This window comes from Oncorhynchus nerka, linkage group LG21 (assembly GCF_034236695.1).
Source record: "Oncorhynchus nerka isolate Pitt River linkage group LG21, Oner_Uvic_2.0, whole genome shotgun sequence".
In the NCBI taxonomy this organism is placed as follows: Eukaryota; Metazoa; Chordata; class Actinopteri; order Salmoniformes; family Salmonidae; genus Oncorhynchus; species Oncorhynchus nerka.
Window position 1 is genome coordinate 32,224,365 of NC_088416.1, and position 20,781 is coordinate 32,245,145.

Genomic DNA, 20,781 nt, shown 5'->3' on the forward strand with positions numbered 1-20,781 from the left:
TCACCTTTATTTAACCAGGTAGGCAAGTTGAGAACAAGTTCTCATTTACAATTGCGACCTGGCCAAGATAAAGCAAAGCAGTTCGACACATAAAACGACACAGTTACACATGGAGTAAAACAAACATACAGTCAACAATACAGTACAAACAAGTCTATATACGATGTGAGCAAATGAGGTGAGATAAGGGAGGTAAAGGCAAAAAAAAGGCCATGGTGGCAAAGTAAATACAATATAGCAAGTAAAACACTGGAATGGTAGATTTGCAATGGAAGAATGTGCAAAGTAGAAATAAAAATAATGGGGTGCAAAGGAGCAAAATTAATTAATTAAATACAGTCGGGAAAGAGGTAGTTGTTTGGGCTAAATTATAGGTGAGCTATGTACAGGTGCAGTAATCTGTGAGCTGCTCTGACAGTTGGTGCTTAAAGCTAGTGAGGGAGATAAGTGTTTCCAGTTTCAGAGATTTTTGTAGTTCGTTCCAGTCATTGGCAGCAGAGAACTGGAAGGCGAGGCGGCCAAAGAAAGAATTGGTTTTGGGGGTGACTAGAGAGATATACCTGCTGGAGCGTGTGCTACAGGTGGGAGATGCTATGGTGACCAGCGAGCTGAGATAAGGGGGGACTTTACCTAGCAGGGTCTTGTAGATGACATGGAGCCAGTGGGTTTGGCGACGAGTATGAAGCTAGGGCCAGCCAATGAGAGCATACAGGTCGCAATGGTGGGTAGTATATGGGGCTTTGGTGACAAAACGGATTGCACTGTGATAGACTGCATCCAATTTGTTGAGTAGGGTATTGGAGGCTATTTTGTAAATGACATCGCCAAAGTCGAGGATTGGTAGGATGGTCAGTTTTACAAGGGTATGTTTGGCAGCATGAGTGAAGGATGCTTTGTTGCGAAATAGGAAGCCAATTCTAGATTTAACTTTGGATTGGAGATGTTTGATATGGGTCTGGAAGGAGAGTTTACAGTCTAACCAGACACCTAAGTATTTGTAGTTGTCCACGTCAGAGCCGTCCAGAGTAGTGATGTTGGATAGGCGGGCAGGTGCAGGTAGCGATCGGTTGAAGAGCATGCACTTAGTTTTACTTGTATTTAAAAGAGCAATTGGAGGCCACGGAAGGAGAGTTGTATGGCATTGAAGCTTGCTTGGAGGGTTGTTAACACAGTGTCCAAAGAAGGGCCAGAAGTATACAGAATGGTGTCGTCTGTGTGGAGGTGGATCAGAGACTCACCAGCAGCAAGAGCGACCTCATTGATGTATACAGAGAAGAGAGTCGGTCCAAGAATTAAACCCTGTGGCACCCCCATAGAGACTGCCAGACCCTCTGATTTGACACACTGAACTCTATCAGAGAAGTAGTTGGTGAACCAGGCGAGGCAATCATTTGAGAAACCAAGGCTGTCGAGTCTGCCAATGAGGATGTGGTGATTGACAGAGTCGAAAGCCTTGGCCAGATCAATGAATACGGCTGCACAGTAATGTTTCTTATCGATGGCGGTTAAGATATCGTTTAGGACCTTGAGCGTGGCTGAGGTGCACCCATGACCAGCTCTGAAACCAGATTGCATAGCAGAGAAGGTATGGTGAGATTCGAAATGGTCGGTAATCTGTTTGTTGACTTGGCTTTCGAAGACCTTAGAAAGGCATGGTAGGATAGATATAGGTCTGTAGCAGTTTGGGTCAAGAGTGTCCCCCCCCTTTGAAGAGGGGGATGACCGCAGCTGCTTTCCAATCTTTGGGAATCTCAGACGACACGAAAGAGAGGTTGAACAGGCTAGTAATAGGGGTGGCAACAATTTCGGCAGATAATTTTAGAAAGAAAGGGTCCAGATTGTCTAGCCCGGCTGATTTGTAGGGGTCCAGATTTTGCAGCTCTTTCAGAACATCAGCTGAACGGATTTGGGAGAAGGAGAAATGGGGAAGGCTTGGGCGAGTTGCTGTGGGGGGTGCAGTGCTGTTGACCGGGGTAGGAGTAGCCAGGTGGAAAGCATGGCCAGCGGTAGAAAAATGCTTATTGAAATTCTCAATTATGGTTGATTTATCAGTGGTGACAGTGTTTCCTATCTTCAGTGCAGTGGGCAGTTGGGAGGAGGTGTTCTTATTCTCCATGGACTTTACAGTGTCCCAGAACTTTTTGAGTTAGTGTTGCAGGAAGCAAATTTCTGCTTGAAAAAGCTTGCCTTGGCTTTTCTAACTGCCTGTGTATAATGGTTTCTAGCTTCCCTGAACAGCTGCATATCACGGGGGCTGTTCGATGCTAATGCAGAACGCCATAGGATGTTTTTGTGTTGGTTAAGGGAAGTCAGGTCTGGGGAGAACCAAGGGCTATATCTGTTCCTGGTTCTAAATTTCTTGAATGGGGCATGTTTATTTAAGATGGTTAGGAAGGCATTTAAAAAAATATCCAGGCATCCTCTACTGACGGGATGAGATCAATATCCTTCCAGGATACCCCGGCCAGGTCGATTAGAAAGGCCTGCTCGCTGAAGTGTTTCAGGGAGCGTTTTACAGTGATGAGTGGAGGTCGTATTACCGCTGACCCATTACGGATGCAGGCAATGAGGCAGTGATAGCTGAGATCTTGGTTGAAGACAGCAGAGGTGTATTTAGAGGGCAAGTTGGTTAGGATGATATCTATGAGGGTGCCCGTGTTAAAGGCTTTGGGGAGGTACCTGGTAGGTTCATTGATAATTTGTGTGAGATTGAGGGCATCAAGTTTAGATTGTAGGATGGCTGGGGTGTTAAGCATGTTCCAGTTTAGGTCGCCTAGCAGCACGAGCTCTGAAGATAGATGGGGTGTTCGATAGATGTTCGATTGGGTTCAAGTCCGAGCTCTGGCTGGGCCACTCAAGGACATTCAGAGCCACTCCTGCGTTGTCTTGTCTGTGTGCTTAGAGTCGTCCAGTTGGAAGGTGAACCTTCGCCTCAGTCTAAGAACCTGCTCCAGAGCACTCAATCAAGGATCTCTCTGTTCTTTCCCTCGATCCTGACTAGTCTCCCAGTCCCTGCCGCTGAAACACATCCCCACCGCATGATGCTGCCACCACCATGCTTCACCATAGGGATGGTGCCTGGTTTCCTCCAGATGTGACGCTTGGCATTCAGGGGAAAGAGTTCAATCTTGGTTTCATCAGACCAGAGAATCTTGTTTCTCATGGTCAGAGTTCTTTAGGTGCTATTTGGCAAACTCCAAGCGGTCTGTCATGTGCTCTTTACTGAGGAGTGGCTTCCGTCTGGCCACTCTCTACCATAAAGGCCTGATTGGTGGAGTGCTACAGATATGGTTGTCCTTCTGAAAGGTTCTCCCTACGAAAAGAAACTCTGGAGCCCTGTCAGAGTGATCATCGGGTTCTTGGTCACCTCCGTGACCAAGGCCCTTCTCCCCAAATTGCTCCGTTTGGCCGAGCAGCCAGCTCTAGGAAGAGTCTTGGTGGTTCCAAACTTCTTCCATTTAAGAATGATGAAGGCCACTGTTCTTGTGGACCTTCAATGCTGCAGATATTTTTTGGTACCTTTCCCCAGATCTGTGCCTCGACGCAATTCTGTCCCCAGCGCTCTACAGACAATTCCTTCAACCTCATGGCTTGGTTTTTGCTCTGACATGCACTGTCAACTGTGGGAACTTATATAGACAAGTGTGTGCCTTTTCCAAATCATGTCCAATCAATTGAATTTACCACAGGTGGACTCCAAGTTGTAGAAACATCTCAAGGATGATCAACGGAAACAGGATACACCTAAGCTCAATATCGATTCTCACAGCAAAGGGTCTGAATACTTATGTAAATAAGGTATTTCTGTTTTTTATTTGTAATAAATATGCAAAAATGTCTAAAAACCTGTTTTGCTTTGTCATGTGGTATTGTGTGTAGATTGATGAGAAAAAAAAGAAAGATTTAATCAATTTTAGAATAAAGCTATAACGTAACAAAATGCGCTGTACATTATTTAATTGGCAGTTATGGGTAAGACCTTACGATCTCATCAACTAGCTGCATCTATATAATTTGAATTTCCATTATAGGACTGGTATGACCAGATGGGAGTCCAGTGACCCTTTATCCCCAGTTCCAGGTATTCATGTCTAAATTGTATGCATATACGGAAGCACATGTAAATGCTATATTCAGAGGATGATGTTGATTATTGGTCATATATATTGATACAATATAGTCAGTGTAATGTTTATCCATATATTTTAACAGATTTTAGTTGTCTGGGTTCTCTGATTTTAAGCGTATCTTCTAAACGGTTTAAAACCACTCCTTAAATTGCATCAGATTTAAATATTGTTTTCCTCACACAGACCTAAGCAGAAAACACATTTTGAATGGTTATATTTAATAACACAAAAGCAACTGTTCCAACATGAACTTGTTTGGAAAAATTGTTTCTGATATGACAAATTGGATTATGAGGGCATGGGAGTACTGAAATCTCGCGATAGGTCTCTACTGACAACATTTCCAGAGCACCCTGTGATTTTTCAAAACAGTCCAATAGGGTGATGCTTTTAATCGAACAGACCAATCAGGGAGCTTTGTGGCAGGAATTTAAAGGTCTGTGCAAATGCATTAGCTAGAATTTTTGAAGAAGGACCGGGTAAGTGCTTGGCAAGTGCTCATATTTTATAGTGTTTGGCAAATATTCGGTAGTCGATATTCGACTTCTATATGTTACTGTTTTACTTTGTTGATGGGGTTTGCTCGCCACTCTTCCTGGTCACTTGTGACTGATATAACTTTATATAAAAGGCAAAAACGTGTTCTTGGATCCTAGCTAGAAATTCGTATTATAAAGCTAATTGTTGCATTTCGTTTAGGTGCTCAAAAAATATTTCTTTATCAAACTTCGAGCATTTATCAATTTGCCCAAAAATGTCTGCTGGCAACGAGAACGGTGTCCGTCTGGACAAGTTCAAGAATAAGGGAAAAGATGCAACTGTAAGTGACATTCATGACACATTTTTCAATGTTTCATTTCAAATGTGTTCATGCCTTGCTAGCTAAATGAATCTGGCTAGGCACAGTCAATGATGGTTGTTTATCACTTTGCAGGAACTTAGACGCAGGAGAGTAGAAGTGAACGTCGAACTTCGCAAGGCAAAGAAGGACGATCAGATCTTCAAAAGAAGAAATGTCACTACTTTGGTCGACGAGGCAACTTCCCCACTTCAAGAGAAAAGTCAAAACTGTCAAGTGAGTTTGTTATGCCTGTCTGTTTATACAATTCCAGTGGCGCACAATTAGCCCAGCGTCATCCGGATTAGGGGAGGGCTTGGCCGGGGAAGGCCGTAAAATAAGAATTTGTTCTTAACTGACTTGCCTAGTAAAATAGTTCCAATGGCAACAACCTGTCTTAATTTACAGGCCACTCGACAGTGGACCGTGGAGGAGATTCTTGCTGGTGTGAACAGTAACAACCTTGATGCCCAGCTCAACGCTACGCAGGCTGCAAGGTAAAGTAATCCATGTAAAACTGTCTGGGAAATCTTGTGTTTATTTTGGCAGTGTTTATATTTTATTTTTAAGTGTTGGCTACCATGATCATGATTCGTTGCTTTTTCAATTGTTCTCATTACAGGAAGTTGCTATCCCGTGAGAGACATCCTCCCATTGACCACATCATCAGTGCTGGGCTGATTCCTAAGTTAGTTGCATTCTTGTGTTTGGAGTCACCCCCTATCCAGTTTGAGGCTGCCTGGGCTCTAACCAACATTGCATCTGGAACATCTGACCAGACCAGTGCTGTTGTGGAGGGCGGAGCCATTCCAGCCTTCATCAGGCTTGTCTTGTCTCCCCACCCACACATCAGCGAGCAGGCTGTCTGGGCTTTGGGTAACATTGCAGGTAAAGCATTCCTTTTTTGTTACAGCATCTCGTCAGTGTATAGAGCCCTAAACTGCATAAGTGATCTCCCACCCCTAACCTTGCGTCCTTGATTTATTCTGTTAGGTGATGGGTCGGTCTACAGAGACCAGGTCATCAAGCATGGAGCTGTGGCCCCCCTGCTTAGTCTGCTCGCTGTCCCTGAGCTCTCTTTGTTCTCTGTAAGTATTCTTAGTGCCTAGTACTCTCAATGTGGTGATCCTTGGCAACCATTCATAAGCAATCACTTGACTTGTTTATGACATGCTACAAAGTATCAGTCTTGTTTTTTGATAACTCCTTGCCCCACATTACTTTCCTCACTGGCCACTGGGAGGTGCTGTAACTCAATTAATGAACACCTCAAATATTTCTTTGTCTTTCTCTGCAGTCTGGCTACCTGAGGAACATCACCTGGACGTTGTCAAACTTGTGCCGCAACAAGAACCCGTCTCCCCCTCTGGCAGCCGTGCAGCAGATCATGCCCACTCTGGTGCGTCTGCTGCACTATGATGATAAGGAGGTGCTGGCAGACACCTGCTGGGCATTGTCCTATCTTACCGACGGGCCCAATGATCGCATTGAGGTGGTGGTGCAGACTGGCCTGATCTCCCGCCTGGTGCAGCTGCTTGGCTCTGGGGAGATCGCTGTTGTGGTATGTGCCCAGTCTAGTTATTGTGCAGAGGTGGTGGGCTGTCATGTACAATGATCAAGTAGTCACCATATTTATATATTTCAACATCTATGGTCTTTTTTTCACCCAAGTGCCCACTGTCTTTGACCTGTCTCCTTCAGACTCCTTCTCTGCGTGCCATTGGCAATATGGTGAGTGGTACGGATGAGCAGACTCAGGCCGTGCTGAACGCTGGGGCCCTCTCCATGTTTCCTGGCCTGCTTCGCCACCACAAGAGTAACATCCAGAAGGAGGCCTCCTGGACCCTGTCCAACATCACTGCAGGGAGAGACTCTCAGATCCAGGATATCATCAATGCTGGCCTGGTTCCTCTCATGGTAGATGTCCTACGCAAGGTATGTAGTTTTGTTTTCTGTAGCAAAATATTGTATAATTATTTTATTTTTATAATGCTTATTCCTCATCTGCTTTTCTATACAGGGTGACTACAAGACTCAGAAAGAGGTAGTTTGGGCAATAACCAACTTTACCAGTGGGGGCACAGTTGATCAGGTTGTGTACCTTGTTCAAGCCAATGTGCTGGAGCCTTTGTTGAATCTACTCTCAACAAAGGACAGCAAAACCATCCTTGTCATCTTGGATGCCATCACCAACATTTTCCTGGTAAGTGGACCTTCTCGCCAAGAATGAGTTAATCTTATTACCGGCGTTGGCATTTGTACCCTGTAACTGCAAGATTCGGGTGACATTTATTCTTAACTTGTTTTGTCCATCAGGCTGGAGATAAGATTGGTGAAGCAGAAAGGCTGTGCATGATGATCGAGGAATGTGGTGGGCTAGACAAGATTGAAGCTCTGCAGTCCCATGAGAATGAGCTAGTCTACAAGGCCTCCCTCAACCTGATTGAGAAATATTTCTCTGGCGAGGTGAGCATTGTGTAATGGTGACTAATTGAACCTGTCCTATTATAGATGGTATGTTTCCTTTGCCTCAAATGTTCTGTTTTCTAGGAAGAGGAAGACAAATGTGTTGCTCCAGAATTGACAACTGATGGATATGCATTCCAGATCAGTGAGAACCAAAGAACTTTCAACTTCTAAATACCACTTTTCCTTTAATCTCTACTGTATACTGCCACTGTTTGTCCTCTAATAATGGACTTCCATTGTCTGAAATGTACATATGTTTTTATAAATGTCTGTAAATAAATGTCTTAAAAATTTCAACTGTTGTAATTTCTTGGTTTGGGTGGATTGGCAATGCAGTGAATTCCAATAAATCTTTATAGCTTCCACCCTCTTGTTTCTTTAAGAACTAAATGCAAAGAAACACTGTTTTTGCTACGGTATCTGGACTGTCGGAGCCCAAAAAACTAGTAACCCAAAATGTCACTTGTATGACAAAGCTGTATTTTCTGTCTTTGGCATCCGATCATTAAAGTTTTAGCCAAGTCGTACAGGCAGCTTCTATCCATCCCCATGTCGTCATTGGTCATTTACTTACTAGCCTCCCTGAAGTGGGCTCTGCACTGAAGGGCGCACGAGCTCAACAGTTCAACTCTCGTCTGGCTGGGAGGAGGACTGAATTCCAATCCGTCCGAAGCTGAAGCGCGCTGAAGATGTGAAGTGTGAGCTCTGTTCGCTTGCTTACTCTAAAATAATTAGTCAGCCAGAACCCCGATGACTAAATACTCTTGCAAAATCAAATGCACTCTGCGGCATCCGATCTAGTAATAGTTTGTATGTGCGCGACAGCGATTGTGTGATCATGATGGCAGCAGTGCTGTCTACATCCGGGCAACAATGCCTTCACTCCATTTATTGTTACTTCGGTTTGAAACTGGTTAGTCTAAAATATTAAGCTGGAAGCAAGATGTCTAACCAAGGAGTTCGGCGAAATGGTCCAGTTAAACTGCGTTTAACAGGTAAGACGTTGAATGTTGTCCCTCCACAAATGTGGCTACTTAGCGCGACCTAGCTACTATAGCTAGTTTATTGTGTGTTGCTAGCCCAGCTAACGACGTTAGTTTGTAGGACAAACGTGTGCTTGCTGTAGTTTAAAAGTTTGGGCGCACTTGACTATTTCGAGTAGGGCACGTTATGTATGTGGCACATTAAACAAACTAAGCGACACAGTAGCTAGATCACTTGGAAACGTTTTAGAAATATGATTTATAACGCGTGCTAAAATTAAAAAGCTAGCTTGTTAACTTTGGCTTCTAATGTTAGCTAACCAGCTAATATAACGTTAGCACAGGCAAAACAAAAGTAATCCGCCTGTGATTGTTGCTAGTTAAGAAATAGTTGGTATTCAATAACATAATTTTGTGTAAGAACTGGGTTGATTAATCTTTCATTTTTAAACTGCATATACTATGTTCATGTGGGTAACCAACATTCTCATTAATTGCCAAAAATTTCACTGTCCCACATGACTGTATTCCTTGCTATTAATCTAGCTAATAAAACAATGCCATAGCTACCACACAATCTGTATAATTGAAGCATCTAGATGGCGACTAAATGGAGACTATGGCTGCGTTTACACAGGCGTACCAATTCTGATCTTTTGCACAATTATTGCTGGGGGGATTTGTGGAAAAAGATATGAATGGTGCTGTCAGTGTAAATGCAGTATATGTCCCAGACAGTCCACATCCTGCAAAGTGGGGATGAATCCCCCCCAGAATACTGTGGCTGTGATGCAAACAGTGCCTCAACGCACTCTCTGGGTTACTCTTTTGTTTGTACCATTTCAACACAAACAGTGAAACGTTTACATGAGAGGACATTGTTTTGACTGGGAGAGGGGGATGACAGCAGTGGTGTTTGATGTACTTCCAGGATCAGGGCCGAGTCAAATTCCAGGCCTTTCCATTTACCAGGAAGAGCCAAATGAAATATTTAAGCTAGTGCTGTTCCTGATAGAAATTAGTGTAGTGCAGGGGTCTCTGGACAGAAGTGAGAGATCTGCCTGATGGGGAAAATAGATTACTTTCAATGGTGTTGCTTAATTCACCTGTGCTACAGAGGCCACATTTACACAGGAAGCCCAATTCGGATCTTTTGCCCAATCTTTTGGCAAAATATTATTGCTCAAAAGACCAATTAGCGAAAATATCAGAGTTCGGCTGCATTGTAAACGCAGCTTTAAGCATTGAAAGTAAAGCACATTGAGAGTTCTGAAAACCTGTGAGTTTGTCCAAATGTGAACTTTTCGGCACAAATTCTACTGCTGGGGTAACCAGGTTAGAACTAGATTGCCCCATTTAAATGTTTCCAAAGTAATATCCTGAACTTAAGACAGATTTCGGTGTCTTTTACATTACTTTTGTTTGTCCGAACTAAATATTGGTCAAGTGCAACACTTTTCTGTCACTTTTTTTCTTGAACTTTGTAAATTGCCCATTGTGAATTAGTCTCTTTCCACTTAGAGATTGACTGCATTGGTGTCTTGGAGAAATAGTAAGAATGTGAATTCCCTGTCAAAAACAAGGAGTATGATCACATGGACCTCTTTTCCTGACTTTACACAAAATGTGTATTTGCTCACTTAAAACCTGTTAGGGAAGCTGCGAATTTTCGCAGCTTTTTGTTAAAAATCGCGCAACATTTCAGCGCCCTGCTATTCATGCCAGGAATATAGTATATGCATATGATTAGTATGTGTGGATAGAAAACACTCAGACGTTTCTAAAACTGGTTAAATCACGGCTGTGACTACAACAGAACGTGTGTTTCATCGAAAAGTGCAGGAAAATCTGATCACTGAAAATGGAAATAAATATCCATGCGCCACTTCCAGGAATTGTTAAAGGTGAACCGGATTAAATGAGGCCGAGGTTGCAGTACCTACAGCTTCCACACGATGTCTAGAGTCTTGTCATTTGCTTCGGCTTTGATTCTTGGTCAAACCGACACAAGGGAACCGATTCCCTCCGGTCTCCTAACCGGATGTTTTGGTTGAGATTTCTCCGGACATTATTTCCAGACGGACACCTATAGAATTTACATCGCCTCCTGATGAATTTTATCGCTTATTAACGTGTACTAATACCTAAAGTTGCATTACAAAAGTATTTCGAAGTGTTTTGTGAAAGTTTATCGTCGACTTTTTTAATTTAAAAAAATGACGTTACGTTAGAAAAAGCTATTTTTTTCCGTTGTTCACACAGTATTCATAGATCGATATCTAGTCTATATATGGACCGATTTAATCGAAAAAAGACCCAAAATGATGTTTATGGCACATCTAGGAGTGCCAAGAAAGAAGCTCGTCAAAGGTAATGAATGTTTTATATTTTATTTCTGCGTTTTGAGTAGCCCCCGGCTATCGCAAAATCTGTCGTTAGGTGACGTTGCTGTATTCTGGGGGATACATGCTATCAGATAATAGCTTCTCATGCTTTTGGCGAAAAGCATTTTACAAATCTGACTTGGTGGATAGATTCACAACGAGTGTAGCTTTAATTCAGTACATTGTATGTCCATTTTAATGAAAGTTTGAGTTTTAACTACTTTCATATTTGCTTTTCTGCCTGTCTTCCACATGTCTGTTGGTTGAACTGAAGTGTTTTTCTTCTTCTGCCATCTTCTCCCCAGGGAAGGTCTCTTTAGAATTAGGGTATGTAAAATTGTACAGCATTAACCATATGCTCCCCCACAGCCGGACTCGCTCTGGGCAGGGAAGGATGTTGTTTAGGGAGTCAGTGCCGTGGTGGTATGTCCTCCTTACCTGACAACCCATTTGTGATTGGGGGGGTTGATAGTAGAGGTCGACTGATTATGTTTCAACGCCGATACCGCTTATTGGAGGACCAAAAACTATACTGATTTAGTCGGTGGTGATGACAATTACAACAATACTGAATGAACACTATTTTAACTTAATATAATACATAAAAATGTAGTCTCAAATAAATAATGAAACATTTAAATAATGCAAAAATGCAGTTTTGGAGAAGAAAGTGAAAGTGCAATGTATGCCATGTAAAAAAGCTAACGTTTGAGTTCCTTCAGAACATATGAAAGCTGGTGGTTCCTTTTAACACGAGTCTTCAATATTCCCATCTAATAAGTTTTAGGTTGTAGTTATTATAGGACTATTTCTCTCTATACCATTTGTATTTCATATACCTTTGACTATTGGATGTTTTTATAGGCACTTTAATATTGCCAGCCTAATCTCGGGAGTTGATAGGCTTGAAGTCATAAACAGCACAATGCTTGAAGCACAGCGAAGAGCTGCTGGGAAACGCAGGAAAGTGCTGTTTGAATGAATGCTATCATTTCGAAAACGGTTATTCTTTCAGTGAAATACGGGACCGTTCTGTATTTTATCGAACAACCTTCAATTGCACAACCTTCAATGTTATGTCATAATTATGTACAATTCTGGCAAATTAATTATGGTCTTTGTTAGGAAGAAATGGTCTTCCCACAGTTCGCAACGAGCCAGGCGGCCAAAACTGCTGCATATACCCTGACTCTACTTGCAAAGAACGAAAGAGAAGTGACACAATTTCCCTAGTTAAAAGAAATTCATGTTAGCAGGCAATATTAACTAAATATGTAGGTTAATGTGCTTGTGTATTGATTTTAAGAAAGGCATGGATGTTTATGGTTAGGTACACATTGATGCAACGACTGTGCTTTTTCGTGAATGCGCTTGTTAAATCATCACCCGTTTGGCGAAGTAGGCTGTGATTCGATGATAAATAAACGGGCACCACATTGATTATATGCAACACAGGACAAGCTAGATAAACGAGTAATATCATCAACCATGTGTAGTTAACTAGTGATTATGTTAAGATTGATTGTTTCTTTTATATAAGATAAGTTTAATGCTAGCTAGTAACAACCGCTCCTTGCTGCACTTGTGTAACAGGTGGTCAGCCTGCCACGCAGTCTCCTCATGGAGTGCAAAGTAATCGGCCATAATCGACGTCCAAAAATGCCGATTACCGATTGTTATGAACATTTGAAAACTCCCTAATTAATCGGCCTTGCCGTTACATATCCAGATTTTATTTTTGACGATATATTGTTTGGACAATATCGCAATATTATTTTTGCTCTAGTTGGCTGTACCTTCACCAAAACTCCAATATTTTTCTTTCATAGCTTGTTCTCCATCTTTCTCCATTCTCCATCTGTCAAATATTGTATAAACTAAATCATCATTATTTGGGCATGATAAGATGACATGATTGTGAAAATCTAATGTGTTTACTTACTGATAGGTGAGTTTGTATAAGTGATGAAGGTCTGAGCATGAGTCGTGAATTGATAATAGCAGCTTGTTAGATGTAGTTGACTTTGACACATTGCTGTTGATGAGTTTGTTATTGGGTAAACCCTGAATGATGAGTTGTTACATGTGAGCAGTCTTGTCGCTGTTTGCGTTCCTCTGAGCTTCTCCTTACTGACATACCCCCATCCATTCGAACCAGATGTTGCAGACGGTTGCCAGCTTTTAAACTGGAAAAATATGGCAAGCAAGCCGCTAAAACTAACACTTGTGGTGAGAATTGCCCCTTGAATACACAAGACAGGTTTCCATTATGCTCTACAGCTGATCATTCTTAAATTATGTCACACAAACATGGTTAATTGCACAATACATGATCTGGTAAGTAATAAATTACAGTGTTAAAATATGTCTCAATGCGGAGCACCTTATCTGATCAGCTCTAAATTGTATTACTCAAACATGGTTCATGACCAAATGGTATCCATTCCAAACAGCCATAAATTTGTCAGGACACAGCACATGCTAACTTATCTGTCTCCCATAAAGTAATTTGAACAAAGAAGCTGTGGAAGGGAGAAGTGATCCCTCCATTTTAACACTGAGGCTTCTGATCCCCAGCTGTTTGTAGCCGAGAGCTGAATTCGCCTCACACGCCAACAGATTTGAACAGCACAGACATTGATTAAGAGATCTCCATAGCATCAGTAAAATGAAACGCTTAGTAATAGGTTCTAAAAAAATATATGTAAGGGCCAACTGTTCTTAGTTTTATTGTCTGACCCTTTGTTAGTTGATTCAACTCTATTTGTTTAACATGCATATTACTCTTCTGGGTTTTGCCATGCACAGGAAAGAGGGAAGAACTGACTCTATGAGATAGATTGTCTATCATTCTCCACAAAAGCATCCCCCCTCTTTCTTTCTGTGAGTCACTCAGTCCTGTTCTTTCCGACTGTAAACTGCTTCCCTCCCAGTCCTAAGCGCGTGTCACCCCCACCCTCAGTGAGAGAGAAAGCTGTCGTGTGGTGCTGGGTTTCTCTCTGACTCCGTCAGTGCTTTTGGATCTTTCTTTTGACTGGGAACCAGCTACTATTGAGGACATTATTGAACAAAGCTGCAGCTTTGTCAGGTTTACCTATTGAAATGTCTACGTTTTATTTAGTCGATTATAGTTGCTAGCTACCTCTCTGGGATCTTATAAAATGGGCTGTTGAAAGAACACAGATGCAATTGTCTCATTTAAATCAAAGCAGCCCCAAACAATTCCTTTGACAATAGGTTGCGAGACTAAACATTCTCTCGCTGTACAAATCTGATTGAAGGATCCATTCTCTGTAGTCCTTAGTCTACCGATTGGGTTAACATGTTAGGTAGTGGGGGGAAACTTGCAGCTGGGCACAGATGGTGCTACAGAGGCACAGGACATAATGATCAAGAGTTCTTAATGTGTGCAGAGTCTGCCTGGTGCGTTCATGTGGCTCAGCCGTTTTACAGAGTGCCTGTATGGAAGTGATTTTGGTCATCTGGGTGTTCAGACGGGATACATCGTAAATACACAATGATTAGGTACATGTGGGGAACTGTTGACTTTGCTACTCCATTACAGAACTGCAGAACAGTTCCACATTTTGCTTAAAGAAAAGGAAAACAAAACAATAGCAATTATTGCTCGTCATTTGTAAATGTTTTCCTTCCCCCGCCGAGGGTGCTCCGATAATTACAATTTTTCCATAAATGAATTGACTGGGGTTGACTTTCCTGTTGGTTCAGCTGCTCTTCAACGAGGACAAAGGCTTCTGCGGTCACACTCCCAAACCACTGCCAGCAACGGAGCCGAGGCCAGATGTAGAGGCGGAGTGGGCAGCATCGGAGAGGAAGCTCTTTACAGACTAACACTTGTCCAAATGTCACCCCTGACAGGTGGGGAGCAGACAAGAGAAACTCCCTTTGAGGTTCATAGTAATAATAAAGTGAAGAATTGCAGTCCTATTACGCAGCAGGACTTTCGGTTGGTCCTCATGTTTTGCTCAGATTGCTGGGTGGATTATGAGTCCTGTCCTCTCTACAGTGCGATGTGTTTGAGCAATCAGTCGGTGGTGGACCTTAGGAGAGTGGTGCTCCCAGCTAGGCCGAACATAGAGTGGGCCATCAGACAGAGCTTTATTATTGTCATGTTCTGACCTTAGTTCTGTTATTATATCTTTGTTTTAGTATAGTCAGGGCGTGAGTTGGGTGGGCCGTCTATGTTGGTTTTTCTATGTTGGTTTTTGAGTTCGGCCTAGTATGGTTCTCAATCAGAGGCAGCTGTCAATTGTTGTCCCTGATTGAGAATCATACTTAGGTAGCCTGGGTTTCACTTTTGGGTTGTGGGTGTTTGTTTTCCGTGTGAGTGTTTGGTCCATACGGTACTGTTTTCGGTTTTGTATATTCACGTCATCGTTTGTTGTTTTGTTCGAGTGTTCTATTGTCTTTATTAAAAACCATTATGGACACTTACCATGCTGCGCATTGGTCCTCCGATCCTTCTCGCTACTCCTCCTCAGAAGAGGAGGAAGAGAACCCTTACAATTATCTTCAGTGGTGGATTGTTTTCCCAAATTCAGAGTTCTTTATTGAACTTAATGCTGGCAAAGGTTGGTGTGTGTGTTTGTGCGCTTATCTCACTGACTCAATACATTCCATTCAAATCGCGTTAATGGATTATATTATTCCTAGTCTCATTTAGAAACTAAATGCACAGACCACCTCACATTCCCCTTCCTATATACAGGTGGTTTGTTTACCAAACAAACGGATGTGTGCACAACTTTGGGGCAGCACAATAACAAAGGATTATTGACAACATGTAAACCATTTCATCTTAATGTTTATTGAGAACATAAATACATTTGCCCAATAAGCACTGGTGTCTCTCAAATGCATCGTTACTAGAGGTTGACCGATTATGATTTTTCAACACCAATACCAATTTTTGGGGGACCAAAAAAGCCGATACCGATTAATCGGCCGATTTTTTTATATATATTTTATTTTTATGTATTTGTAATAATGACAATTGTGAATGCTGAATGAACACTTATTTTAACTTAATATAATACATCAATAAAATCAATTTAGCCTCAAATAAATAATAACAATTTGTTTTAAATAATGCAAAAATAAAGTGTTGGAGAAGAAAGTAAAAGTGCAATATGTGCTATGTAAGAAAGCTAACGTTTAAGTTCCTTGCTCAGAACATGAGAACATATGAACGCTGGTGGTTCCTTTTTTTAACATAAGTCTTCAATATTCCCAGGTAAAAAGTTTTAGGTTGTAGTTATTGCTAGCTAGCAACTTACCTTGGCTTACGAGAGAGAGGCAGGTCGTTATTGCGTTGGACTAGTTAACCTCTTACCTCTACCTGGGACGCTTGCGTCCCAACTAGAGCTCTGGAAATGCAAATGTGCTACGCTAAATGCTAATAGTATTAGTTAAAACTCAAAAGTTCATTAAAATACACATGCAGGGTATCAAATTAAAGCTACACTCGTTGTGAATCCAGGCAACAAGTCAGATTTTTAAAATGCTTTTCGGCGACAGCATGAGAAGCTATTATCTGATAGCATGCACCAATACACTACAACAGAAAAGCACAGCAGGGGACGTAAACAAAATAATTAGCATTTCGGCGTTACACAAACCGCACAATAAAATAGAAAACAGTCATTACCTTTCACCATCTTCTTTGTTGGCACTCCTAGATGTCCCATAAACACTATTGGGTCTTTATTTCGATTAAATCGGGCCATATAAAGCCAAGATATCGTTATATGTAGACTGTGTGATAAACGAAAAAAACAGCGATTTCACAACGTAACGTCATTTTTTAAAATTCAAAAAGTAGACGATAAACTTTCACAAAACACTTCGAAATACGTTTGTAATGCTACTTTAGGTATTAGTAAACGTTAATAAGCGATAAAAATCATCCGTAGGCGATGTAGATATCATTAGCTGTCGTCTTGGAAAAAATTTCAGGAGAGAGCTCTTCCGGAATGATCTGGGCGGAGACCGGAGGTAAGCGGTGCCCCTCTTTCGGTTCAACCAAGAATCAAAGATGATTAAATTCACAAGATACTCGACAACATGGGGATGCTGCGGTCTTATCTAATTCGGCTCACTGTTAACAATTGCGGTAGTGGCGCAAGGATATTTATTTCCATTTTCTGTGATCAGGTCTTCCTGCGCTTTCCGATGTAACGCACGTTATGTAATAGCCACAGTCGTGATTTAACCAGTTTTAAAAACGTCCGAGGGTTTCCTATACACACATTCTAACCATATGAACGTACTATATTCCTGGCATGAGTAGCAGGGCGCTGAAATGTTGCGCGATTTTTAACAAAATGTTCAAAAAAGTAGAGGGTCGACTGAAGAGGTTAACTGTAAGGTTGCAAGATTGGATCCCCCGAGCTGACATGGTGAACAAGGCAGTTAAGCCACCGTTCCTAGGCCGTCATTGAAAATAAGAATGTGTTCTTAACCTGTTGCGACGAGCAATCCCGTATCCGGGAGCGTAATTATGGCCTCAAGCTCATTACCATAACGCAACGTTAACTATTCATGAAAATCGCAAATGAAATGAAATAAATATATTGTCTCACAAGCTTAGCCTTTTGTTAACAACACTGTCATCTCAGATTTTCAAAAAATGCTTTTCAACCATAGCTACACAAGCATTTGTGTAAGAGTATTGATAGCTAGCATAGCATTAAGCCTAGCATTCAGCAGGCAACATTTTCACAAAAACAAGAAAAGCATTCAAATAAAATCATTTACCTTTGAAGAACTTCGGATGTTTTCAATGAGGAGACTCTCAGTTAGATAGCAAATGTTCAGTTTTTCCAAAAAGATTATTTGTGTAGGAGAAATCGCTCCGTTTTGTTCATCACGTTTGGCTGAGAAAAAAACCCGAAAATTCAGTCATTAAAACGCGAACTTTTTTCCAAATTAACTCCGTAATATCGACAGAAACATGGCAAACGTTGTTTAGAATCAATCCTCAAGGTGTTTTTCACATATCTATTCGATGATAAGTCACTCGTGGCAGTTTGGTTTCATTCACAGCCATATAAGGAGACATTGGAACACAGCGCCTCAAAAATCTGTCTCACTTCCTGTATGAAATTTCATCTTGGTTTCGCCTGTAGCATTAGTTCTGTGGCACTCACAGACAATATCTTTGCAGTTTTGGAAACGTCAGAGGGTTTTCTTTCCAAAGCTGTATCCATAGTCGAGCATCTTTTCGTGACAAAATATCTTGTTTAAAACGGGAATGTTTTTTCATCCAAAAATGAAATACTGCCCCCAGAGGTTCAAGAGGTTAACTGACTTGCCTAGTTAAATAAAGATTAAATAAAGGTGGGGGGGTTTTTAGCGGCAAAATCAGTGTCCAAAAATACTGATTTCCGATTGTTATGAAAACTTGAAATTGGCCCTAATTAATCGGCCATTCTGATTAATCGGTCGACCTCTAATCGTTACAGTTGTTGATTAGCTAGCTAGCGAATTTTTGCTATGTTGGCATAGCAGTGACATAAGTCAAAACAAGACAACTAGCTGAAACAGCTACCTATGATTCCCCACAGCTACAGCAATGGCAAGAAGCTGCCATCTGACCATTCAGAATCATAACACAGCCTTTTGCCTCTTAGATGTGAGTGCTTCATTGTTTCGACGTTGTCAACCAACCCGTCTGTCTATACTCCGCTCTGTCTTGCCTCTGTAGATGTTCTTTGTGAAACCAGAGGGCATCTAATGATAAGCAGGTGCTGAGCGTGAGTATCAGTCGACAGAACATCTGCAGCCAGCCCCTCTGATGATTAGTGCTCTCCAGGCAGCGGCTGACATTATTTACAAGCGCCCCTCCACCTTACTGTCTGACAGAGGAAACACTCTTCGCACCTGCTCTGCCTCGGGGTTGTCCATTTTGATCATTCTCCACTCCAGTTTCCTATTTACACACTGCTTTTCACACCACCGCTCCGAAGAAGCCCCTCTGTCAGCTTCCCAAGGAAGACGCCGTTTGGGTGCCGTGCGAACAGTGGAAGTTTTCTCCGACTTGAATGGTAATCCTCCTGGGTGGTTGAATGGGCGCCTTCAAAGGCCTGATGTGTTAATCTGGCAGAGCCGGTTAATGTGTTAATATATTTTTATATATTTTTTTCATAATTTATCTTTGAGAACTAACAATCACCAAAATAAAAAGTCAACAGTCAGGGAGAATTGAAAATTCCAAAAACAATTAATATAGCAGTATATATTGTATTATGTTTGAGTAAAAGAGCACAGCATTAGCCGTGGCAAAATGTATAGATTTGCAGCAAATTCCCTTTAAAACTGCAAAAATGTATCTCAACTATATTGCGATTTTTTTTTTTTTGAATTGCAGGAAATTGGCTTAGAAATGTTAATCTTCTCTACACCAGCAAGATGGGTGGGCCTCTATTATTTCGTTTTTTAAATTGCTGAGCCGACCGCGCACCCTGCCATGCCCGCAGCCACTCACACCACCTAAGCCTTTTTTTGATCCAGAAAAAAGCCTGACTTCAGACATGTCTATGAATCCACACAAGACATGGGTCGGCAGGTAGCCTAGTGCGTTGGACTTATAACTGAAAGGTTGCAAGATCGAATCCCCGTACTGACAAGGTAAATAAAATATATATACAGTGGGGCAAAAAAGTATTTAGTCAGCCAGCAATTGTGCAAGTTCTCCCACTTAAAAAGATGAGAGAGGCCTGTAATTTTCATCATAGGTACACTTCAACTATGACAGACAAAATGAGAGAAAGAAATCCAGAAAATCACATTGTAGGATTTTTTATGAATTTATTTGCAAATTATGGTGGAAAATAAGTATTATCATATAAACTAGTAATATCATAAACCATGTGTAGTTAACTAGTGATTGTGAAGATTGATAGTTTTTTTATGCTAGCTAGCAACTTACCATGGCTCCTTACAGCCACAAGGTACTTTTGATGCTTTGCTCACGTAACAGGCGGTCAGCCTGCAATGCAGTCTCCTCGTGGATTGCAATCTAATCGGCCATAATTGGCGTCCAAAAAGGCCGATTACCGATTGTTATGAAAACTTGAAATCGTCCCTAATTAAATTGGTCGACTTCTACACTAGATATCCAGACTTGTTTCCAGGAAAAGGTGGTGGGGTACCTAGAATGTTCCTGGGCTCTGCTGTAAACCTGGATTGATGTGATTAACCCATACCTCTCTAACCTTGAGCAGATAGGGGTCTCTAAGTCACCAGTGTTATGGGATGCTTGGTGTAAAAACCGCAAGGCGCTCACAGCTGACACAAAGCATCTGTCTGTGCCCAGCCTGCCGTTGAGCCCTTGGTCCTCTGAGGAGATAGATCACGAGATGTTTATATTCACACCAGATCACATTTCTAATGCATTTCCACTAAAGTTGAGCAAATATGCCAAGGCTTTCTGTAAATGATTTCTCCTTTTTTAAATAGAATTACACTTAATTCAGCAAGTATTTTTTGCTGTTTGACTGTCTTAAGGACGGCTATGTATCTTTCTTTTAAAATGGCTGCATACACGGTCTCGTTGAGAGGACCTCGTTAACGCTGTTATTACAGGGACTACTCTCAACATGATTACACAGCCTTCAACTCATTCCATAGTCCTAGAGTTATTGGGACTCTCCAGAATGAGTTCTGTAACCTTATCCTTGTAGAAATAAGAGGGACTCTCAGTGTCAGATTTCGGGATTTTTAACTCGGTGCCTTGTTTGCGAGATTGACCCAGTTATTGTGTAACTGTCTGCTTAATAAGTTGTGGCTTGCTAGGTGGAAAATCATTATGAAAGTACCTTCCCCATCCAGGACTGCTCTATTAAAACAATCGCTACAATGGCCTGATGATTCATTGTGGTTTAGCTGTATCATAGGCCGCAGACACTCCAGTCAAGTCTAGAGCATGAGGTCAAGGTTTCAATGTGCATTATCAT

At 41.6% G+C, this 20,781-nt stretch overlaps 2 protein-coding genes across 2 annotated transcripts in view; both read left to right on the forward strand.

The window, feature by feature from the left end:
• Positions 1-4,604: 4,604 nt before the first annotated feature.
• LOC115104289 (importin subunit alpha-1-like) lies at positions 4,605-7,734 on the forward strand. Its single transcript, XM_065006618.1, has 10 exons — positions 4,605-4,950; positions 5,065-5,205; positions 5,377-5,465; positions 5,591-5,856; positions 5,962-6,056; positions 6,266-6,529; positions 6,670-6,903; positions 6,989-7,171; positions 7,285-7,434; positions 7,519-7,734. Exons 1-10 carry the CDS (start codon positions 4,885-4,887, stop codon positions 7,606-7,608), a joined length of 1,578 nt encoding a protein of 525 aa, XP_064862690.1. The 5' UTR covers positions 4,605-4,884; the 3' UTR covers positions 7,609-7,734.
• A 323-nt stretch (positions 7,735-8,057) lies between these two features.
• The window catches only part of LOC115104288 (E3 ubiquitin-protein ligase SMURF2), a 57,404-nt gene continuing 44,680 nt past the window's right edge, over positions 8,058-20,781 (forward strand). The window contains exon 1 of the mRNA XM_029625662.2: positions 8,058-8,432. Coding sequence (XP_029481522.1) covers positions 8,381-8,432 — 52 coding nt within the window. The 5' untranslated portion in view covers positions 8,058-8,380. The remainder of the gene's footprint in view (positions 8,433-20,781) is intronic.

Bases quoted from the DNA above. Each gene is read 5' to 3' on its own strand.
- LOC115104289 (XM_065006618.1), top strand. From the start codon at position 4,885: ATGTCTGCTGGCAACGAGAACGGTGTCCGTCTGGACAAGTTCAAGAAT. The intron at 6,530-6,669 runs GTATGTGCCCAG...TGTCTCCTTCAG, and splicing joins CTGGGGAGATCGCTGTTGTG to ACTCCTTCTCTGCGTGCCAT. The intron at 6,904-6,988 runs GTATGTAGTTTT...TTTTCTATACAG, and splicing joins TGGTAGATGTCCTACGCAAG to GGTGACTACAAGACTCAGAA.